This window comes from Typopeltis vanoorti, chromosome 6 (genome assembly GCF_054136105.1).
Source record: "Typopeltis vanoorti isolate ZY-2024b chromosome 6, IOZ_Tvanoo_1.0, whole genome shotgun sequence".
NCBI lineage: Eukaryota > Metazoa > Arthropoda > Arachnida > Uropygi > Thelyphonidae > Typopeltis > Typopeltis vanoorti.
Genome location: NC_143554.1, coordinates 137756340 through 137774070, shown reverse-complemented (window position 1 = coordinate 137774070; position 17731 = coordinate 137756340). Strand labels below are relative to the sequence as shown.

Below are 17731 nucleotides of genomic sequence, written 5' to 3'. Positions count from 1 at the left end.
ATCAGGATGCTCGCCATACTTGTGACCCTCTTATCTTTGGGCTCCGAACATATCTCTTCATCAGGAAGATCTAGGAGATCACTCCTCTATAGGAATTGGGTGTTTTATGAGTATAACTGTTATTGATATTCCACCAATTGATGTAGTTCTGAGTAGCTTTTCTGAATGTTGCTGACATGATGTTTCTACCAAGACACTGCTGTTTTGGGAGAACCTGACAATCCTTCTAAACCCTTCTGTTGCACGGATGATTAGAAAAACTAGTACATTTGTACTGGTAGCACATTTTTTGTTTCTTATTTCTGTTATCAAAAAGTGTGTCAATGGTATTGTTACTAGGTTGTGACTTTGTTAGGACCCCTGAAACAAGTGAGGATGAAAGATTGATGCTCGAGAGGTTTTTCATTCACCACTGGAGCTGCCCACCCACCATGGAGTCACACATGGATACCTGCAATCCAGCAAGCAATAACTGCATTTGGGAGTTTAACAGCAAATTTACCCCAGAAGCTATACAAGCACCACAGTAAACCTTGGGCCCTATCTCCAGACCATGGGGAAGGAGATTTACTGCAATACACTTGACCCTTACAGGAAGCCCGCTAGCTGGCTGATCCAGGCCAAGCCATCCAAGGACAGCCAGTCTTGCCGAAGTAAAGACCAAAGTAGTGCAAGCGTACCAGGATTCCCCCCCCCCTCTTTCTGGATGTCCACAGGTCACACTGCATGGCAAACATGGCACTGGAACAAAAGTTCTGCTGGAAGGAAGAGATTGAAATTCCATAAGTTGGCCCATAAAGGATAAAGGGTTAGATTTTAGATTGTTTAATTGAAAGTAGTAGAGCACAGGATTTTTTTTTATTTTATTTTATTTATTTTATTTTATTAAATTAAGAGTCAAACCACTCAGAGTTAAGAGATAAGTTACTAATGGTGCAGGTGACAGGATTGCATGCACAAGAAAGAAAGAAAGCAACAAATACCCACCCACACACACACACACACACACAAACACAAAAATGATATATTCACTGAGATTAATAAGAGAATCTTAAGAATTCATATATTTAAGGGATTAAGAAAATGAACAACAATTCAAGTGTAATAGGTGAAAATTATGGCTCTTCGTTATGGAATGAATGAATTTTTGAAATATGTTTTGAGTTATGCCATACCAAGCGATTCTGCTGAATATATTGAAACTGAAGAATCAATGAAGAAAATTGGTAGATAGTTTGAAGTTTACACTTTAATTTTAGTCTTAACTTCAAGGTAAATATTAACTTCTTCTCTTCAAGGTAAAGGTAAACATTTTGTCCAGAATTACACAAGGTTAAGATTACCTTCAGACAATGCAATCTTTTAAAAGTATTTTGACCACATAAATTTCCAAAAAGACAAGAACTTTTGCAAATTTTGGAAAGTTGACTCATGTACAGATGCAAAAAAAGTTTACAATTTTATTTTATGATTGGTTAAATAAGCTGTTATATGATTATAAAACTGAAGATTATGATAATGAATATTTTTGAAAAGAACTCTTTTCCATCAACTCAAATATGGACTGAAGTCTGAATTAAAAAGGGATTACTGATACTGAAAGTGTTCTTGAAGTAGCTCAAAAGGAAGAATTACTGATTCATAATTTACATAATGGATGATGTGAGAAATATACAACAATAGATACAACAATTCCCTTGTATCCATTTGACAGGCTGCTCTCATCAGCTTATACATTTCAATCATATCACCCACCATCCTCATATCTGCCAAGCTCTGAAGACCACATTCCCTCAATCTGTCCTCATACTCAACATTCCAGACTCTCGAGACAGTCTTTGTTATTCACCTCTGCACTGCCTCCAATGATATCGCTAATATAACCAGGTGACTAGATCTATGCAGAGAAATCCAAATGAGGCCTGATTAGTGTTTATATAGTGGAACCATCACCTTATCTATACATAGCAATGAGACCCTGAACTTCAGTGCCCTATCCACCAAGTTTCTCAGATCTCTTGCCTCCTCTGACTCTTAAAGCAAAGTTCCTCCAATATGACAAACCTCATTCCATCTTCTCTGGTCAACTGCATAACTTTACATTTAGCATCATTGAAATGACATCCCCATTCTTCAGCCTAAAGCACCAACATATTCAAATCTTCTTGTAATAACGTCACATCAGAACTTCCTGACATTGCTCTTTTTAATTAAGCATCAGCAAAAAACTGAATATCTCCTCTTACACTCTGAAATATCATATATAGTTCAGAGTGTGAACTATCACACTCTGAACCTATATATAAAATAAAGAACAGAGTAGAACTCTGTAGTACAACCACTCATCACCTTCATTTTTTCAAGATACTGCACCCATATACAACTCGCTGGCTCTTATCAACCAAGCTGCCAAATGACTATCTTAAACAGTAGTTTATCATGTGGTACTTGATCAAATGCTTTAACAAAATCCAGATAAGTCACTTTATAAGCATTGCTTCTGTCTAAAACACTAGTTACCCTATTGCTCTCAAAATACTTCAATTTTCATCAATCCAGGTTTGTATTCTGTCTCCAACCAGTCTCTCTAACACCTTCACCACTATACTTGATATACATACTGGTTTAAGTTTGACACTACTGATCACCGTTTGACACTATGGATTCTCCCTTATGCAGTGGCACTATTTTTTTTATTCTTTCCACTCTTCTGGGATTGTTGTTATCAGATTTCTGCTCAATAACCAAGTCAAGGTATACTGCCAACTCTTTCACATATTCCTGTAATATATGTGGTGATATCCCATCCAGTCTCATGGCCATCAGGGTAATTTAATATTTTAAACACTTCCCATTCTTGACTGTCTGTGTTCTGTCCTCCTCCCTACTGATATTCAAAACTGCTCTCTCAATTCCCTATATAAAATACACTAACAAAATACTCCTTGAACATTCTCACTAACATCTTCAGCAGATGCGAATTGTGTTTCATGTCCAGCAGTTAAAGTCAGTCTTTCATATTCACCATTTCTTCTCCTAGCAACATAACTAGGGTTTTTGCTTTACTACTTCAGCCAATCTCCTTCAATATGCCATTTTGGCTTTCCTCACTACACTCATCACCTTCCTAGCCTGAATCTTATACTCCTCATGCTGCTGAGGGACATCCTATTCTTTATATTTTCTCCATAACGTTCTTTTTTTCAGAAACTTTTGCATAATTCCATGATTCACCCATTTCACTCCTACTTTAACGGTCTTCCTAATCTTGGAATACCATTTAACATTAATTTCTCTACCATTCAAATGATCAAGCCACTGTGTATCACCAATTATGTTAACTTCTGCATAATTCCATGATTCACCCATTTCACTCCTACTTTAACGGTTTTCCTAATCTTGGAATACCATTTAACATTAATTTCTCTACCATTCAAATGATCAAGCCACTGTGTGTATCACCAATTATGTTAGAAGAGGTCAAATGTGTTGGCAAATTGGAGGGGGGTTGTTGGTATTCTGATAGGAAGATTGGTGATCTGCGTAGGTCAAAGTGTCCAGAGGAAAAGCTTTTCAAAACACTAAGACAAATAGTTCAGAAATAGAATATGACAAGGATCTGTACTTTAGTTCTCTAGATCTGGAAAAGGAATACAACAAAGTTCCCAGAGAAAAGCTTTTCAAAACACTACAGTTATATGGAATAAACGGAACATTATACAGAGCAATACATAGTCTATACTTAAGTTGTAAGTCAGTAGTTAGAATTGAAGAGGATGATGGTTTGATGTAAAATCAGGTGTACGACATGGATGCACATTATGAAAAAATAGTATTAATTCAGTTGCAAGCCTTGAAGAAAACCCTGATTGATTCAGCCAGAGAGGCATGTGGTGAGGTTGTCTGCAAGGATACAAAAAAAAACAGAACTCCATGGTGGACACAGGAAGTTAAAGAAGCAGTGAAGGAAAAAAAAGAAAGCATATCAAAAGTTCCAGGCAAATAAGTCAGCTTGTGCTCTTAGAGAATACAGAGACAAATGTAAGAAAGCTAAACACTTTGTAAAACTAGTTAAACAAAAGTCATGGGAAGACTTCGGTAAGAACATAACAAATAAATATCAAGAAGGGGACAAGGTATTCTGGAGATTGTTGAAGAAGCAGAGAAATGGAGGAAAGAGTGCTTTAAAAGGAATTAGAGATGATAAAGGTTACAAGAAAACTGAAGAAAAAGATATCCTTGAAGTATGGAGTAATTACTTAGAAAAATTGCTAAATGAAACAAGCAGTGATAGCAAAGTGGTAAAAAAACACTCAACGGGCATATAGTCAGGAATACATATCCATACTTGAAGTAGAAAAAAGCCATCAAAGGCTTGAAATGTGGAAAGGCAGCAGGAGTAGATGATATTCAACCAGAAATGCTGAAGTATGGTGGTATAAAAGTCTAACAGTGGTTGCACTGAATAGTTCAGAAGGCTTGTACAGAGGGATGAATTCTATATTATGGAGTGGAGCACTCAATAGTACCCATATATAAAAAGGGAAATAAAACTGAATGGGAGAATTACAAAGGTATTTCTCTACTGAATGTTCCTGGTAATATTTATGCAAGTATAGTTGAGAATAATTGTGGAAGAAAAACTTGTTGAAGAACAAGTGGATTCAGGCCAAATAGTGGCTTTCAGGATCAGATTTTCACTTTATGACAAATAGTTGTAAAATCATGGAATATAAGAAAGATCTGTAATTAAGTTTTCTAGATCTGGAAAAGGCATATTACAAGGTGCCAAGAGAGAAGCTATTCAATATGCTACAGTTATATGGTGTCAATGGGACAGCAATACTTAGTCTTTATTTGAATTATAAGTCAGCAGTTAGACTTGAAGGAAGTACAGGAAGATGGTTTAATGTTAAATCTGGTGTCAGACAAGGATGTACATTATCCCCTCTGTTATTCATTATCTATATGGATCACATTATGAAGGAAAGTGGTATTAATCCTGATATCAAAATTGGAGATGTTAATGTCACCTCTTTGCTTTATGCGGACGATGTCATACTTCTAAATAAATCCACTACAAGTCTGCAAGATTCCCTGACTAAATGGAATAACTGTTGTAATAGACATGGTATGAAGGTCAGCAATAACATGACAAAGACGATGAAAATAGGCAGAATCATTGAAAATGTCAACTGCATTGTGAATGGAGAACCTATAGAACAAGCAAAACATTTCAGCTACTTAGGCACGATTTTTACTGAAGATGGTAAATTAAATATGGAAATAGACAACAGAATCAACAAACCTGGTATGGTAGGAAGTCACTTATGGATCTGAGAGCTGGGTTAGAAATAAAACACTTGACCAAAGACTAGAGACCACAGATATGAGCGTCCTGAGAAAGATTAGGGGCCTGAACAGATGGCATCAATGGCAATATCATATTAAAAATGAGGATATTAGGAAAGAACTTGACATTGTCAGCATCCAGGAATGCATTAGCAGAGCTAATCTCAGGTGGTATGGTCATTTAAATAGAATGGGCGAGGAAAGATTAGCAAAATAGGTGTTCTCTGCCAGGTTGGCACCCAGAGGAAGACAATATAGGTGGATTGATAGTAAAAAGTGCCTTAGACAATAGAAATGTAAGATCTGATAATGTTGGAGTCTTGGCAAATAACATTGATTTGGAGGAAAATTGTAGATAGAAAGTTAGTAATGATGTAAATTTTTCATGTAGTACTATCATATCCTGTACACCCCTTGAGGGTACATGGCAGGAATTTGATGATGATGGTATTAAACCTGATAGAATTGGAGACATCAAACTTAGCTCTTTACTTTATGCAGATGTATTCCAAAATGCATGTAGTGCAAATCACCAGGATTCTCTAACTAAATTCAATAATAGCTATAACAAATATGGCATGAAAATCAGCAATAAAAAGATCAAAATTATAAAAACAGGCAGGAACATAGAAAACTTCAGCTGCATTCTGAATGGAGAGCCCATAGAACAAAAGAAAAAGTAAAAGATTTCAGCTATTTAGGTGCAGTATTTAGTGAAGATGGCAAATGAAATTTAGAAACAGACAACTGAATAAGTAAAGTTGGTATGGTGAGAAGCCAGCTGAATAAATTTATATGGAATAAGATTGAATGCTGACAAGCAATAGACTAATTTGGATGAAAATTGTTGATAGGATATTATTAATAATGTAAACTTATTCTTATAGTGCTGTCATAGTAGCCTGAAGACCCATTAAAGCACATATCAGGAAATTGATGATAATTTTTTTCTTTATTTTTAATGTAATCCAAAAACTATTCCAGGGACCAAGCATAGAACTTTTTGGCCATTTCAGGCATCCAATAAGCTGGGTGAGAGTCTCACACTAGACAATGAAATTCATCTTCCACCATTCAAAAACATCCACCCTCCTGAGGGGATTTGAACTTGCAGCCTGATGATTGAAGAGCAAGTATGTTTGAAAAAGGATTAAGAGTTAGGAATACAATATCCTTTCATGACAACTTAAAGCAACCATAGAATGCCAATAGCTTAAACTACAAAATTCAGTATCTCCTCTCCTTAACATAAAGTAACATAACAATGGTTGTGCCCTTGAGCTTTCAGAGCCCCTATACTTTACCTAACTGAGAGATGAATTCAGCAAATTTATTTATACAGGTAAATAAATTTGTATAAATAAATTTATTTATTTATACAAATACATTATGCACATCACTATATGGCTTTCTCTACATGACAGTTTCATGAGTGAGACATGGGGAAACAATCTAGTTTTCCAGTACTTTAGAATACATTTCTGATAAGAAGAGTTTTCTCCACAGTTAACAATATATACTTAACAAATGAGCTTCTCTTTCTATGGTGAACAGGACACTTTGATTTAAAAGAATCCAGTAGAGAACATTTTCAGTAAGTAGCAGATCACTAAACTACCACACAACTCATATCAGTACATTATTCAGCAAATGGAAATTAATATATCTATCAAATCAGTAGCATGAGATCTCTATAATATGCAAAAATACTTATGTTCTTTAATATCTAATGGCTTTGAATTCCCTTCCCCTTCACACACATGTACCTTCCCTCTTAAAATATCAAAAGTGTTATTTCTAGCCTTATGTGGGACAAAAGAAAACATTCCAGTTGGTTTACAAATGGTGGACTTTTCCAAAGACACTCAACATTATAAAGAAAGGGTATTACCATTTAAGTTATGGGCAATCATCATGAGAGAACAGGTGTCATGTAAAAGGGAGAGTTTATAGGATATGCAGAAAGATAATGAAAACACACCATATCAAACAAAAATCATAGCCCAGCTATGCCAGAACTTACCTATTTACTAACATACGTGCAGTAATATTCTCACCCAACTTACCCAAAATTCCGAATGAAGAGCTTTTACATCTTTCAAGCAATTACGAAGTTGTTTACGGGTCATACGATTACCAGCCGAAAGAAGGAATTCTTCTGTGGAACTGGAAAAAAAATACCACTTCATTAAGACCCATGACGTTTGCAAGTAACCAAAAATAAGGTTTGACAATCAAATATGTAAATGATCTTCAATACAGAAATGAATGAACAAAGTAAATACGATGGGTTTCCAAAAAGTAAGGTAACATTTTTTTCTTAATAATGGTGAAAGGGAATGAGATACAACTACAATAGACAGATAGACTCATCAATAACATTCAGAAAGACAGCTATTGCAGTGTAGCATTATTTATGCCTAACAGTTAATTCCAGTTGCAAGATGGCAACTACCTTGCGAGCATAGTCCAAAGCAGGTGTCTGTGAAGTTATTCATTTTTTGCATGCAAAAAAGAGGCTTCACAAAGTGACATTCACTGTGAACTGGTTGCTGTGTATGGTGAAAAGGTGGTGTCAAAGAACCAGGTGTGTTTTTGGTGCAATGAATTTAAAGCGGGCCCTGGTGATGTTGAAGATTGACACTGAGCGGGCAGGAGTTCATCAAGGTCATCTTCAAGCAAGACAAAAAACAACATTTTATGCATTAAGGGCATCGTTCTTGAAGACTGGTGAGTGAAACTACATAAAATTACACAAATGGTGAACTTAAGAAGTCCACTGTTTATGAAATTGTTAACGATGACCTTGGCTTTTAAAAGGTGTGTTCAACTGAGTGCCCTGACTTTATCACTTTATCCCAGAGAGCAAACAAGACTCCATGATCTCGAAACATCCACAGTCTTTTGCATGCAAAATATTCAAAACTGTTTCCACTGCACAAAAATAAATGGCCACAGTATTCTGGGATTGTCAAGACATTCTGTTAGTGGACTTCTTGCCAAAGGGAGAAACAATTGATGCAGAGCTTTACTGTGGAATGTTTGACAAACTGAAAGCCAACATTTAACTCAAACGACTAAGACTCCTGACAAGCAGCATGATTTTGGCGCATGACAACATCACTCCACACCAATCTTGAGTGATTACAGTGTAATCACTCAGAAACTATGTCCAGACTTGACACCTTCAGACTTCCATTTGTTCAGCCTCCTCAAGAAACACCTTTCTGGAAGGCATTTCGCTGCAGATGGGAAGTTCATCAGGCTGTGCAATATTGGTTACTGGATGTGGCATGGACTTCTCTTCTTCAGTACTGATATTGATAAACTGATCTATCATTGGGACAAGTGCATCAATAAATTTGAAGATTTTGTGGAGAAGTAGTGTGTGTATGTTCACTTATTCCTTGGTGTATAATTTTAACTTCAAAATGTGTTACTTTACTTTTTTTTTACCTTACTTTTATTAAAACTCCTTGTAATTAGCTTGCATGTTGTTATTTACATAGTGTGCCTGTTAAGTAATAAGACAATTATTATATCAAAACAAAGATCTATATTTGGAATTGCTGATTACACAGATTCAAAATAATCTCCCTCCAACACAATGTTTACATCTGTTGTAGAGGTGAAAGTTCTGAATGGGAGCCTCCTTCAGTGTCTGGGTCACACCACGTTGGATATCCTCAATGTCCCTGAAGTGCTCCCCTTTCAAAGCACACTTCATCTCTGGGAAGAGGAAAAGTCTGCAAGAGCCAAATTTAGTGAATATGGAGGATGTTCGATGACACAGATCAACTTTGAAGCCAGAAACTGCATCAAAGCAGTGCACAGTATGCAGATGTGTTGTCGTGCAACAGAAACCAATTATCGTTGTGGAACAGTTCTTTCCTGACATGTCAAATGTGGACATACAGATGTTGCATTACTCCTAAATAATACCGACCATTCACTGTGGTGCCCTCAGGTATATATTCGCTGCTGATAATTCCAGAGCATCGAAAAAAACAATAACCACCGTCTTTGAATGATTTTTGCAACTTGACTTTCTTCTGCTGGGGAGAAGACGTTCCTCACCATTCCATACTCTGGCATTTCGTTTCTGGATAAAACTGAAAACACAAACTTTCATCACCAGTAATGATTTTTACATCACATCATGATCTTGATCAACTGCATGGATGAAATTTTGACAACATGCAACTTCTGACATGCTCCACTCACACACTTTTACGTCTCTAACATGCTCCACTTACACATTTTTACTTCAATGGTTGCCACATGAAAACTGCTGCATCACCCAACTCGAAAATTGCACTTGCAATCACAATGCACTCTAGCAGTCAAAACTATAAACACATTTGTTGTTTTTATTCAAAGGGCTATCCTGTAAAAAATCAATCTCATTACTTAATGGACACACTGTGTATGTTACAATATAAGAATGAATGCAATAAAGTAGTTTATTTTACATAATGTAACAGACACGTAATTTATATTACCAATACAAATTTGTTAAAATACTAAATAAAAACTTACAAAAGAAAAAAAGAAGAAAAAAACAAAAGAAAAGAAAAAGGTTTATGGCAACCTGCCATTTCTGCTTAGCCAATAAATTAAAGATGCCAAGAAATATATTCTTGATTTAATCCTTTATCCTAATGTGAACAAACAATGTTTGCAGGTGAAGTATATTCATGACTGGGCTACTGGTATACAAAAGAGTGTGTGCTTTGCACCATGGGATACCAAGGCAATCGATGTGAAGTTATTAGCTTCTATATACAAGCTAATAACTTCACAAAAATTGCCTTAGTATCCCATGGTGCAAAGCACATGCCCTTTCATATACCAGTAGCCCAGTCATGAAGATACTTCACCTGCAAACATTGTTTGTTTGCATTATTTTGCCATTAAACCTTATGAATCAGGAATCTCCACTGTGTCAAGAGAACCCTACTGCATCCGAGGAAGCTGACGCGACTGTTCCTAGATCACAGGGAACAGTCGAGAAGTATGTTGTTAGCCAATAGTGTTTCTCATTTTCTAACTATAAATATAAGAACACTGCCAAAATCTGGGAAAACAAACTTGATGGAAAAAGAGCTTGCTAGGATTAGATGGGACATTGTGGGCTTGGCTGAAACCCACTGGACAGGAGAAGGAGTTATAAATCTGAATTCAGGAAAACTATTCTACTCGGGCAGAGAAGACAATATACATAGAGAAGGAGTTGCCATCTTAGTGAATAACAGTCTACAAAATGCAGTCATGGCCATAGAACCACATGGCCCAAGAATGATCGCTATCAGACTAAAAGGTAAAGAGAAAAATGTTCACTTAACAATTATTCAAATCTACGCCCCCGACCAGTCACATGAAGATGAAGAAATTGACACTTTTTATGATAAGTTACAAGATTTAATAGACAAGACTAATAAGAAAGATATATTAATCATGATGGGAGATTTTAATGCCAAGGGGCAGTTCATCCCAGGATGGAGGATGTGATGGGCAGGTTTGGAGTTGACAATAGAAATGAAAGAGGAGAAAGAATACTAGAATTTTGTAAAGCAAATAATTTATTTATCTGCAATACCCTTTTTTTTTCCATAGACCTTCCCACAAATACACATGGATCTCACCAGATGGTACAAAAAAGAACTGTATTGATTACATTTTAATGAAACGTAACTGGAAATCGTCAGTTCAAAATGTTAGAACTTTAAAAACTCCAGATTTTGACACTGACCATGAACTACGTATGGCAAAAATAAAACTAAAATTTAAGTACCACAAGTCATGAGCTTTTATCAACAAAATGGACATCTCAAAACTGAAAGAGAAATTTACAAGACAACTATCAAACACTAAAAGGAAATGAGATCAGACGATTAATCTATGATAATATAGAAAATACATGGAATCAAGGTAAAAAATATATTATAAATACTGCACGAAACATACTTAGAACAACATCAAGACTAAATTATGAATGGATAACCCCTGAAATTTTAAATACTTTAGAAGAAAAATAGCAGCAAAGCATATATTAAATATAAAAAATACAGAAGAAAATAAACAACATTATAAGAACCTTAAAAACAAAATTGATAAAATGTGCATATCTGCAAAAAATGATTGGTTGGAGGGAAAAGCAAAACTGTGTGAAAAAGCTAATAAAAGAAATGACAATAAAACTGTATATAAAATTATAAAAGAACTACGATATATATAAAGATAAACCACTAACAATGAAAGATAAAAACAATCTAGAAACTGGATCAACACAAAATATTAAAATAATCTGTAAGGACTACTATCAAACATTATTTCAGAAAGAATATGAGGAGGAAAGTATAATAGAAGAGAGGATATATGAAAAGGCACCACCCATAACTGCAGCAGAAATTATAAATGCAATGAACCAAATGAAACTCTCGAAAGCTACAGGCAAAGATGAAATATCTATAGAACTATGGAAATATGGAGGCAAAGAAGCCATTAACTTCTTAATGAAATTTTTTAACCAAATTCTTTATATTGGAGGAATCCCAACACTGAAAAACAGGAGTTATTATACCAATTCATAAAAAAAAGGAGACAAAAGAATATGTGAAAATTACAGACCTATAACACTCTTAAGTCACAGCTATAAACTATTCATCCGAATTATTCAAAAGAGAACACAGGTGCTTACAGAAAAAATCATAGAAGAATTCAGGCCACATCTTCACCATTAATAATATAGCAGAAAAATATTGGTAATACAACCTGCCCATATACTGTTTTATAGATTTCAAGCAAGCCATTGATTCAGTTAATAGAAACAAATTGATCACCATTTTAAAAAATGTAAGAATGGCTTCTGATATTTTAACATTTATTACAAATTATTATGAAAATACTAAAGCTTTTGTTAAAATGAACAATATTAAAACCAAGGATTTCAGAGTTGAGAAAGGTGTAATGCAGGGTTGCCCTCTTTCACCTCAACTCTTTATCATCTTCTTAGAAGTCTGTAAAACCATAGCTGATGAACCAGGTGTAAAAATCAATGGCACCAGCATTAATCACATTAAATATGCTGATGATATCATTATCCGAGGATTCTAAAACACAGAAAAAACTATTAATATCTTAAATGACTCCTGTAAAATCTATGTTATGAAAATAAATCTTCATAAAACAAAAATAATGAAGATAGGTAGAGAAGAAGAAGAAGAAAATATTTCTATAAATCTTGAAAATCATCCATTGGAACAAGTTAATAAATATGTTTATCTTGGCAGTCTCATTTCCAGTAACCTCAACAACATGGAAACAGTAAAACATAGGTTAAACCTTGGTTGGACCAGTATGAATAAACTAAATAAAATACGGAAAAATAAAAAAATCTCAACAAGTCAAAAACTAAAATTATATAAAACAATTATCATCCCCCTTGGCTACCTATGCTTCAGAAACCTAGAGATTAACTGAACCAATCAAGCATTTGATATGAAATGCCTCAGAAAAATCAATAACACCCAATGGATGCAACACAAGACCTATGATCAAGTCAGAATAGATTTAAACTTCTCAGATGATATAATAGATACAATCATTAAGCATCGGCTGTGATGGTTTGGTCACATTCAGAGAATGACCCCTCATAGATTGCCATATTTAGCTCTGAATGGATATACAGGAGGTAAAAAACCTAGAGGCAGACCAAGAAGTATTTGGATAAAGTTGCTGAAAGAACATTCCCATCTGCCCAGTTATAGAGTTATGACCGAGATGACCAAAGATCGCACTAAGTGGACTCAACCCGTTACCAAGCGGATGAGATGATGATGAATACAAGTGGCTCAGTTGTGAAGATGCTTCATGTACAAATGTTTGCTTACCATTAGATAAAGAATTAAACCAAGAATATAATATCTTGGCATTTTTAATTTATAGTATAACCAAGTGAAAAAACTTTCAACTTACTCAATGTTGCATTCCATCATACAACCAAGTCAGCTATTCAAAATATACCAGCACATAAAATTCGATACAAGTTTACTTTAAATGCACATAACAACATTTGCATGATATCAGTTCTTTCTCTAGAGGAACATATATTAAAAACTATTAGCAGTAGTTAAAAATGAATATTGAAGTTATAGTTAACTACAAACTCTAATAGATGGTAGAAGTTTCAGCTGATCTTTCATTCTGACTTCTAAAGACCACTTATTCAAAGATTAAATAAGAAAAATAAAATTAGAAAGAAGTTTACTACAATCTGTTTTGAAACCCACTGACTGACTCTCTCTCATGTGATCCATAAAAATGGCAGTAAGCAAAATAATATATAATTTTCATGGAAACAAATTAACCTAACTAAAAATTCTATAGTGATAGTATAAGGTGAAAATATGGGGAAAAAAGTATTAGCATAGATTACATATTGAGCAGATTTACAGTTAAGTTCAAACATTTTCATTTTTTTTTTTTGGCAATTCAATATATAAAACACTAATCTTCTAAATTCAATTTGGCTTTTAATTTTATGTTTTCTTCGGTATCTGCATTTAAGTGTTTCAAAATCATATACATTGGGTCTTATTTTATATAAATAATGTTCTGAATTAGAAACAAATTTGTTCTATGATTCTCTATGTCTTTTTAATATAAGATTACTACAATAAGATTACAACAAATGTTATTACAGTGTAATACATAGAGTTAAAGAGAAATTACTATACGACATGTATCCACATATAAACAAAATTACTGCAGCATTTAAGGCAGTACATAATTAGACAACAATACAAGTTAATAAACAAAATGCATGTACAACACCAAGCCAAAGAATGCAGTATCTACATATAAGATTACAACAAATGTTATTACAGTAATACATAGAGTTAAAGAGGAATAATATACGATATGTATGTATAAAAATTAAGTTTAGCAGTGTGATATTTACATATTAACAAAATTACAACAAGGTAACACAAGGCTACAGAAATACATGATTGGTCAGAAATTAAATTAATGAATAATATATACATTAGTATTCAACTCCTGCACATATACATCACAAAACATTACATATTTTGTAATATATACCTACAAAAGTTAAGTGAAGCAATACAGTATTTACATATAAACAAAATTACAGTCAAATGTGTTTGTATAAATTAATTCTTTGTAAAAAATTAAAAACATCATGCAATCTGCCCGAGTCTGTCAGCATCTGCCTGAGTGTATATGGTCTGGCCAGGTAGGCAAAAATTTCATTCCTCTCCCATGCAAAGTGCTGACACTCTACCAGTATATGATAAATAGTGAGATGTGTATTGCATTTTTCACACATGGGAGGGTCATTAGCTCTCAGTAAATAAGAATGTGTAAGATGACTGCGACCTATGTGGAGCCCCTAGTGAGAACAACTTCCTCTCTTCTCTTTATTCGTTGACTAGAATGCCAATGCTTAATTTCAGGTTTAATGTCATAATTTGTTTGTTAATGCTTCCTGCCATGATGACAGCCATTGAGCAATTAGTTTTGATCATATAAACTGTCTGTAGTCTGTATATGGTACTGTCAAACAGTATGTGGACAAAGTTCGAGCTGATTTAGCAGCTACATCTGCAGTCTCGTTTCCCTTAATTCCAATGTGGCTGGGAATCCAGCACAACTGAACATCAAAATTAAGGATTTTCATTTTGTGAAACAGGCGTAACACCTCATAAAGAACTGGATGTGGATTATACATAGGAGAGGAGATAGCCTGTAAAGAGCTCAATGAGTCTATATAAATTATACACTTTTGGTAGCAGTTTGCAAGCAGAATGGCATGGAATTCTGCTGTATAATTACTGCAATCAGGCGGGAGCTGGCTAGAGATAATGTCAGGAAACAGAGCAGCACAGCCAACAGAGGTATTAGTTCTTGAACCATCAGTATAGATAAGCAAGAAATCAGAGTGTGATGCTCTGTGTGCATTACACAATTGGAGGTAGACAGATGATGGAGTATGAGATTTCTGTAGCTGACAAAGTGAGAAGTTACAGGATGGCGTGCAAACCTGCCATGGAGGGATGCTGTTATGTTTAGCGTAGGCAATGTTGTCAACATTTATACCAGGAGCTTGCATAGTGTTAGTTTTGTGGCTAATATTGTTTGTTTTCTTACGTTTTTGTGTCTCAAGGTATGCTAGAATTCCTCTCCCTTATCCTTACTCAACTCCGTTCGAAAATAGTTAGAAGTACCTACAAACACAGTATTTTATCTATCCTTGACCCCTCTGCTACCATAATCTGCCTTAGCTAAATCCTATCCCTTTGGTGGCCATTCCTTCAGTTGGTTATAAGTGCAAAGCTCAGCAGACAAAGAGTCTGTCTCAGGCTAGAGTCAAGCCTCTTTGAATACAAAATCCGGAATTAACTCCCTTTCAGAATTAAGAAAAATTTGTTTGATAATGGTGCACAATCTTATTTCCTATACAAGAGAAATCTCCTTGTCATGGAGTTAACACACAGACTATTTTATGATTCTAGAATCTAGCTAACAGCAATCCCAATTACAAATCCTTAACAAACTTATTCTACATGCAGTTGTAGCCAATCCCCCGTGTTTGAATTCGTACAGGTTCTGATTTTAGTGAGTGGTGCATTGATTTTAGAGATCAGACAACTTTATAAGGTAAAGAAAACATGAATGTTTATTCATTCTTTAGCTTGATACATTAATCAAAGGTTCACTTAACTAAACTGAATTGCATATAACAATTATTAACTAGACAAAATAGAACTACAATCGATACATCACAATAAGAGACAACACCAAATTTAAGTCCTGCTTCTACTCATGTAACACAATTAAACTAGCGATTATCTCATTCATCTAAGGCTAACAGACAATGGCATACCTCAACAATTCAATGTCAACCTCTACTACTATGCACTTTTAGAGTTATTTATCGATAGGTTAAGTACTAGAGTCCTGTTACTAATTATCAAGTTCTATCACATAATATATCAGCACTTTCCTGCACTTCTGCTTAGTTCAGAATACAATGGAACTGGAAAGATTTTACATTACCGACCATCTGGTTTGTGCTGGTATCTTCTCCCGATCAGTCCTTTGTGAGCACGTGGCTTGTTACCTCATTCTATGGCCTGTTATCTTTGGATATGACCCTCTAGTGACTACATTCACGAATCACCCTCTTGGCAATATGGGTATGACAGCTCTGCCTGGACAGGTCCTCGTGATTCGGCATGAAGCTTCGGTTCTTGCTGTACTGTAGATATGCCTGGACTGGACCGCCGCCTGGTCGCTAAGCTGCCACTGACCATCGTCCTTCCCGACCGCTCATGCTGCTTCTACCAGTACCCGAAAGCCAAAGACAGAGAGATGAAGAGAAAAAAGAGCCTCAAGCCTGCACCGCTAAGCTTCTTATACCTCCACGTTCCTGCTCTCCCCCTACATCACTGAGTCCGCTCGGCACCTAAGCCCCTTGCACTCGGTACTATCTTCTCCTCAATATCTTCTCCACGTGGATGTCTCACATGCACCTCAGATCTTGTGACTGCCTCGGGTTATGTCTTTAAGCCGATTACTTCAATGTGAACTTCGATCTAACCTTTCCTGTTCTAATATAATTCTCACAAAAATCCAATTCCTTTCGGTTATACATAGGACACTTAACAATGTAGCAAAACAGAGGAATTTAAAAAACAAAGGACTAATACATTATTTACAATTTTATTTATACCTATATACAAGTACTTCATTAGGAAAATTTAATTGTATCCTAGTTAAATCACGAATGAAATGTTTTATGACAATTTAAACCTTTCATTCAAAATTTAACAATAGTCTCTTTAACACGCATACCAAAAAGACATATGGCAGTTTAAAGTGTGTGGTATTGAGCTTCCAAGTGCAGAGAAAAGAGACTAGTCCATGTAGGATGATCTGGGAGAGACTATCTTTAGGGCATAATTTAAGAGACAACTGTTTCCGTCGAAGTGATAGAGCTGGTTCATTTGCTTCAAATAAAGACTGAGTGGGTGATGTGCGAAAGGCACCAGTAGCTATGCTATCCATATATCTTTGATGGATGGAATCCAACCATCGCAGGTTACTCTGTGTTGCAGAACCATAGACCCATAATCCAGCTTTGAATGTATAAGTGCACGATAAAGTAGGAGCAATGAAACTCGATCAGCACCCCACTCAGTAGAGGATAGAGTGCGAAAAACGTTCAATGCTCTCTTGCACTTTTCTCTTAGTTGACAAATGTGTGCTAGAAATGTAAGTTTACTGTCAAAGATCAGTCCCAAGAACTTGGCTTCTGTAGCTACTGGAATAATAGTGCATCCCATTCTTAATT

General features: G+C 35.3%; 1 protein-coding gene across 1 annotated transcript in view; it reads right to left on the bottom strand.

Moving 5' to 3' along the window:
- The window catches only part of LOC150105981 (tyrosine-protein phosphatase non-receptor type 5-like), a 207589-nt gene that overhangs the window by 109138 nt on the left and 80720 nt on the right, over positions 1-17731 (bottom strand). Inside the window, exon 5 of the mRNA XM_090393737.1 lies at positions 7419-7518. Within this exon, the coding sequence (XP_090249863.1) occupies positions 7419-7518 (100 nt within the window). The remainder of the gene's footprint in view (positions 1-7418; positions 7519-17731) is intronic.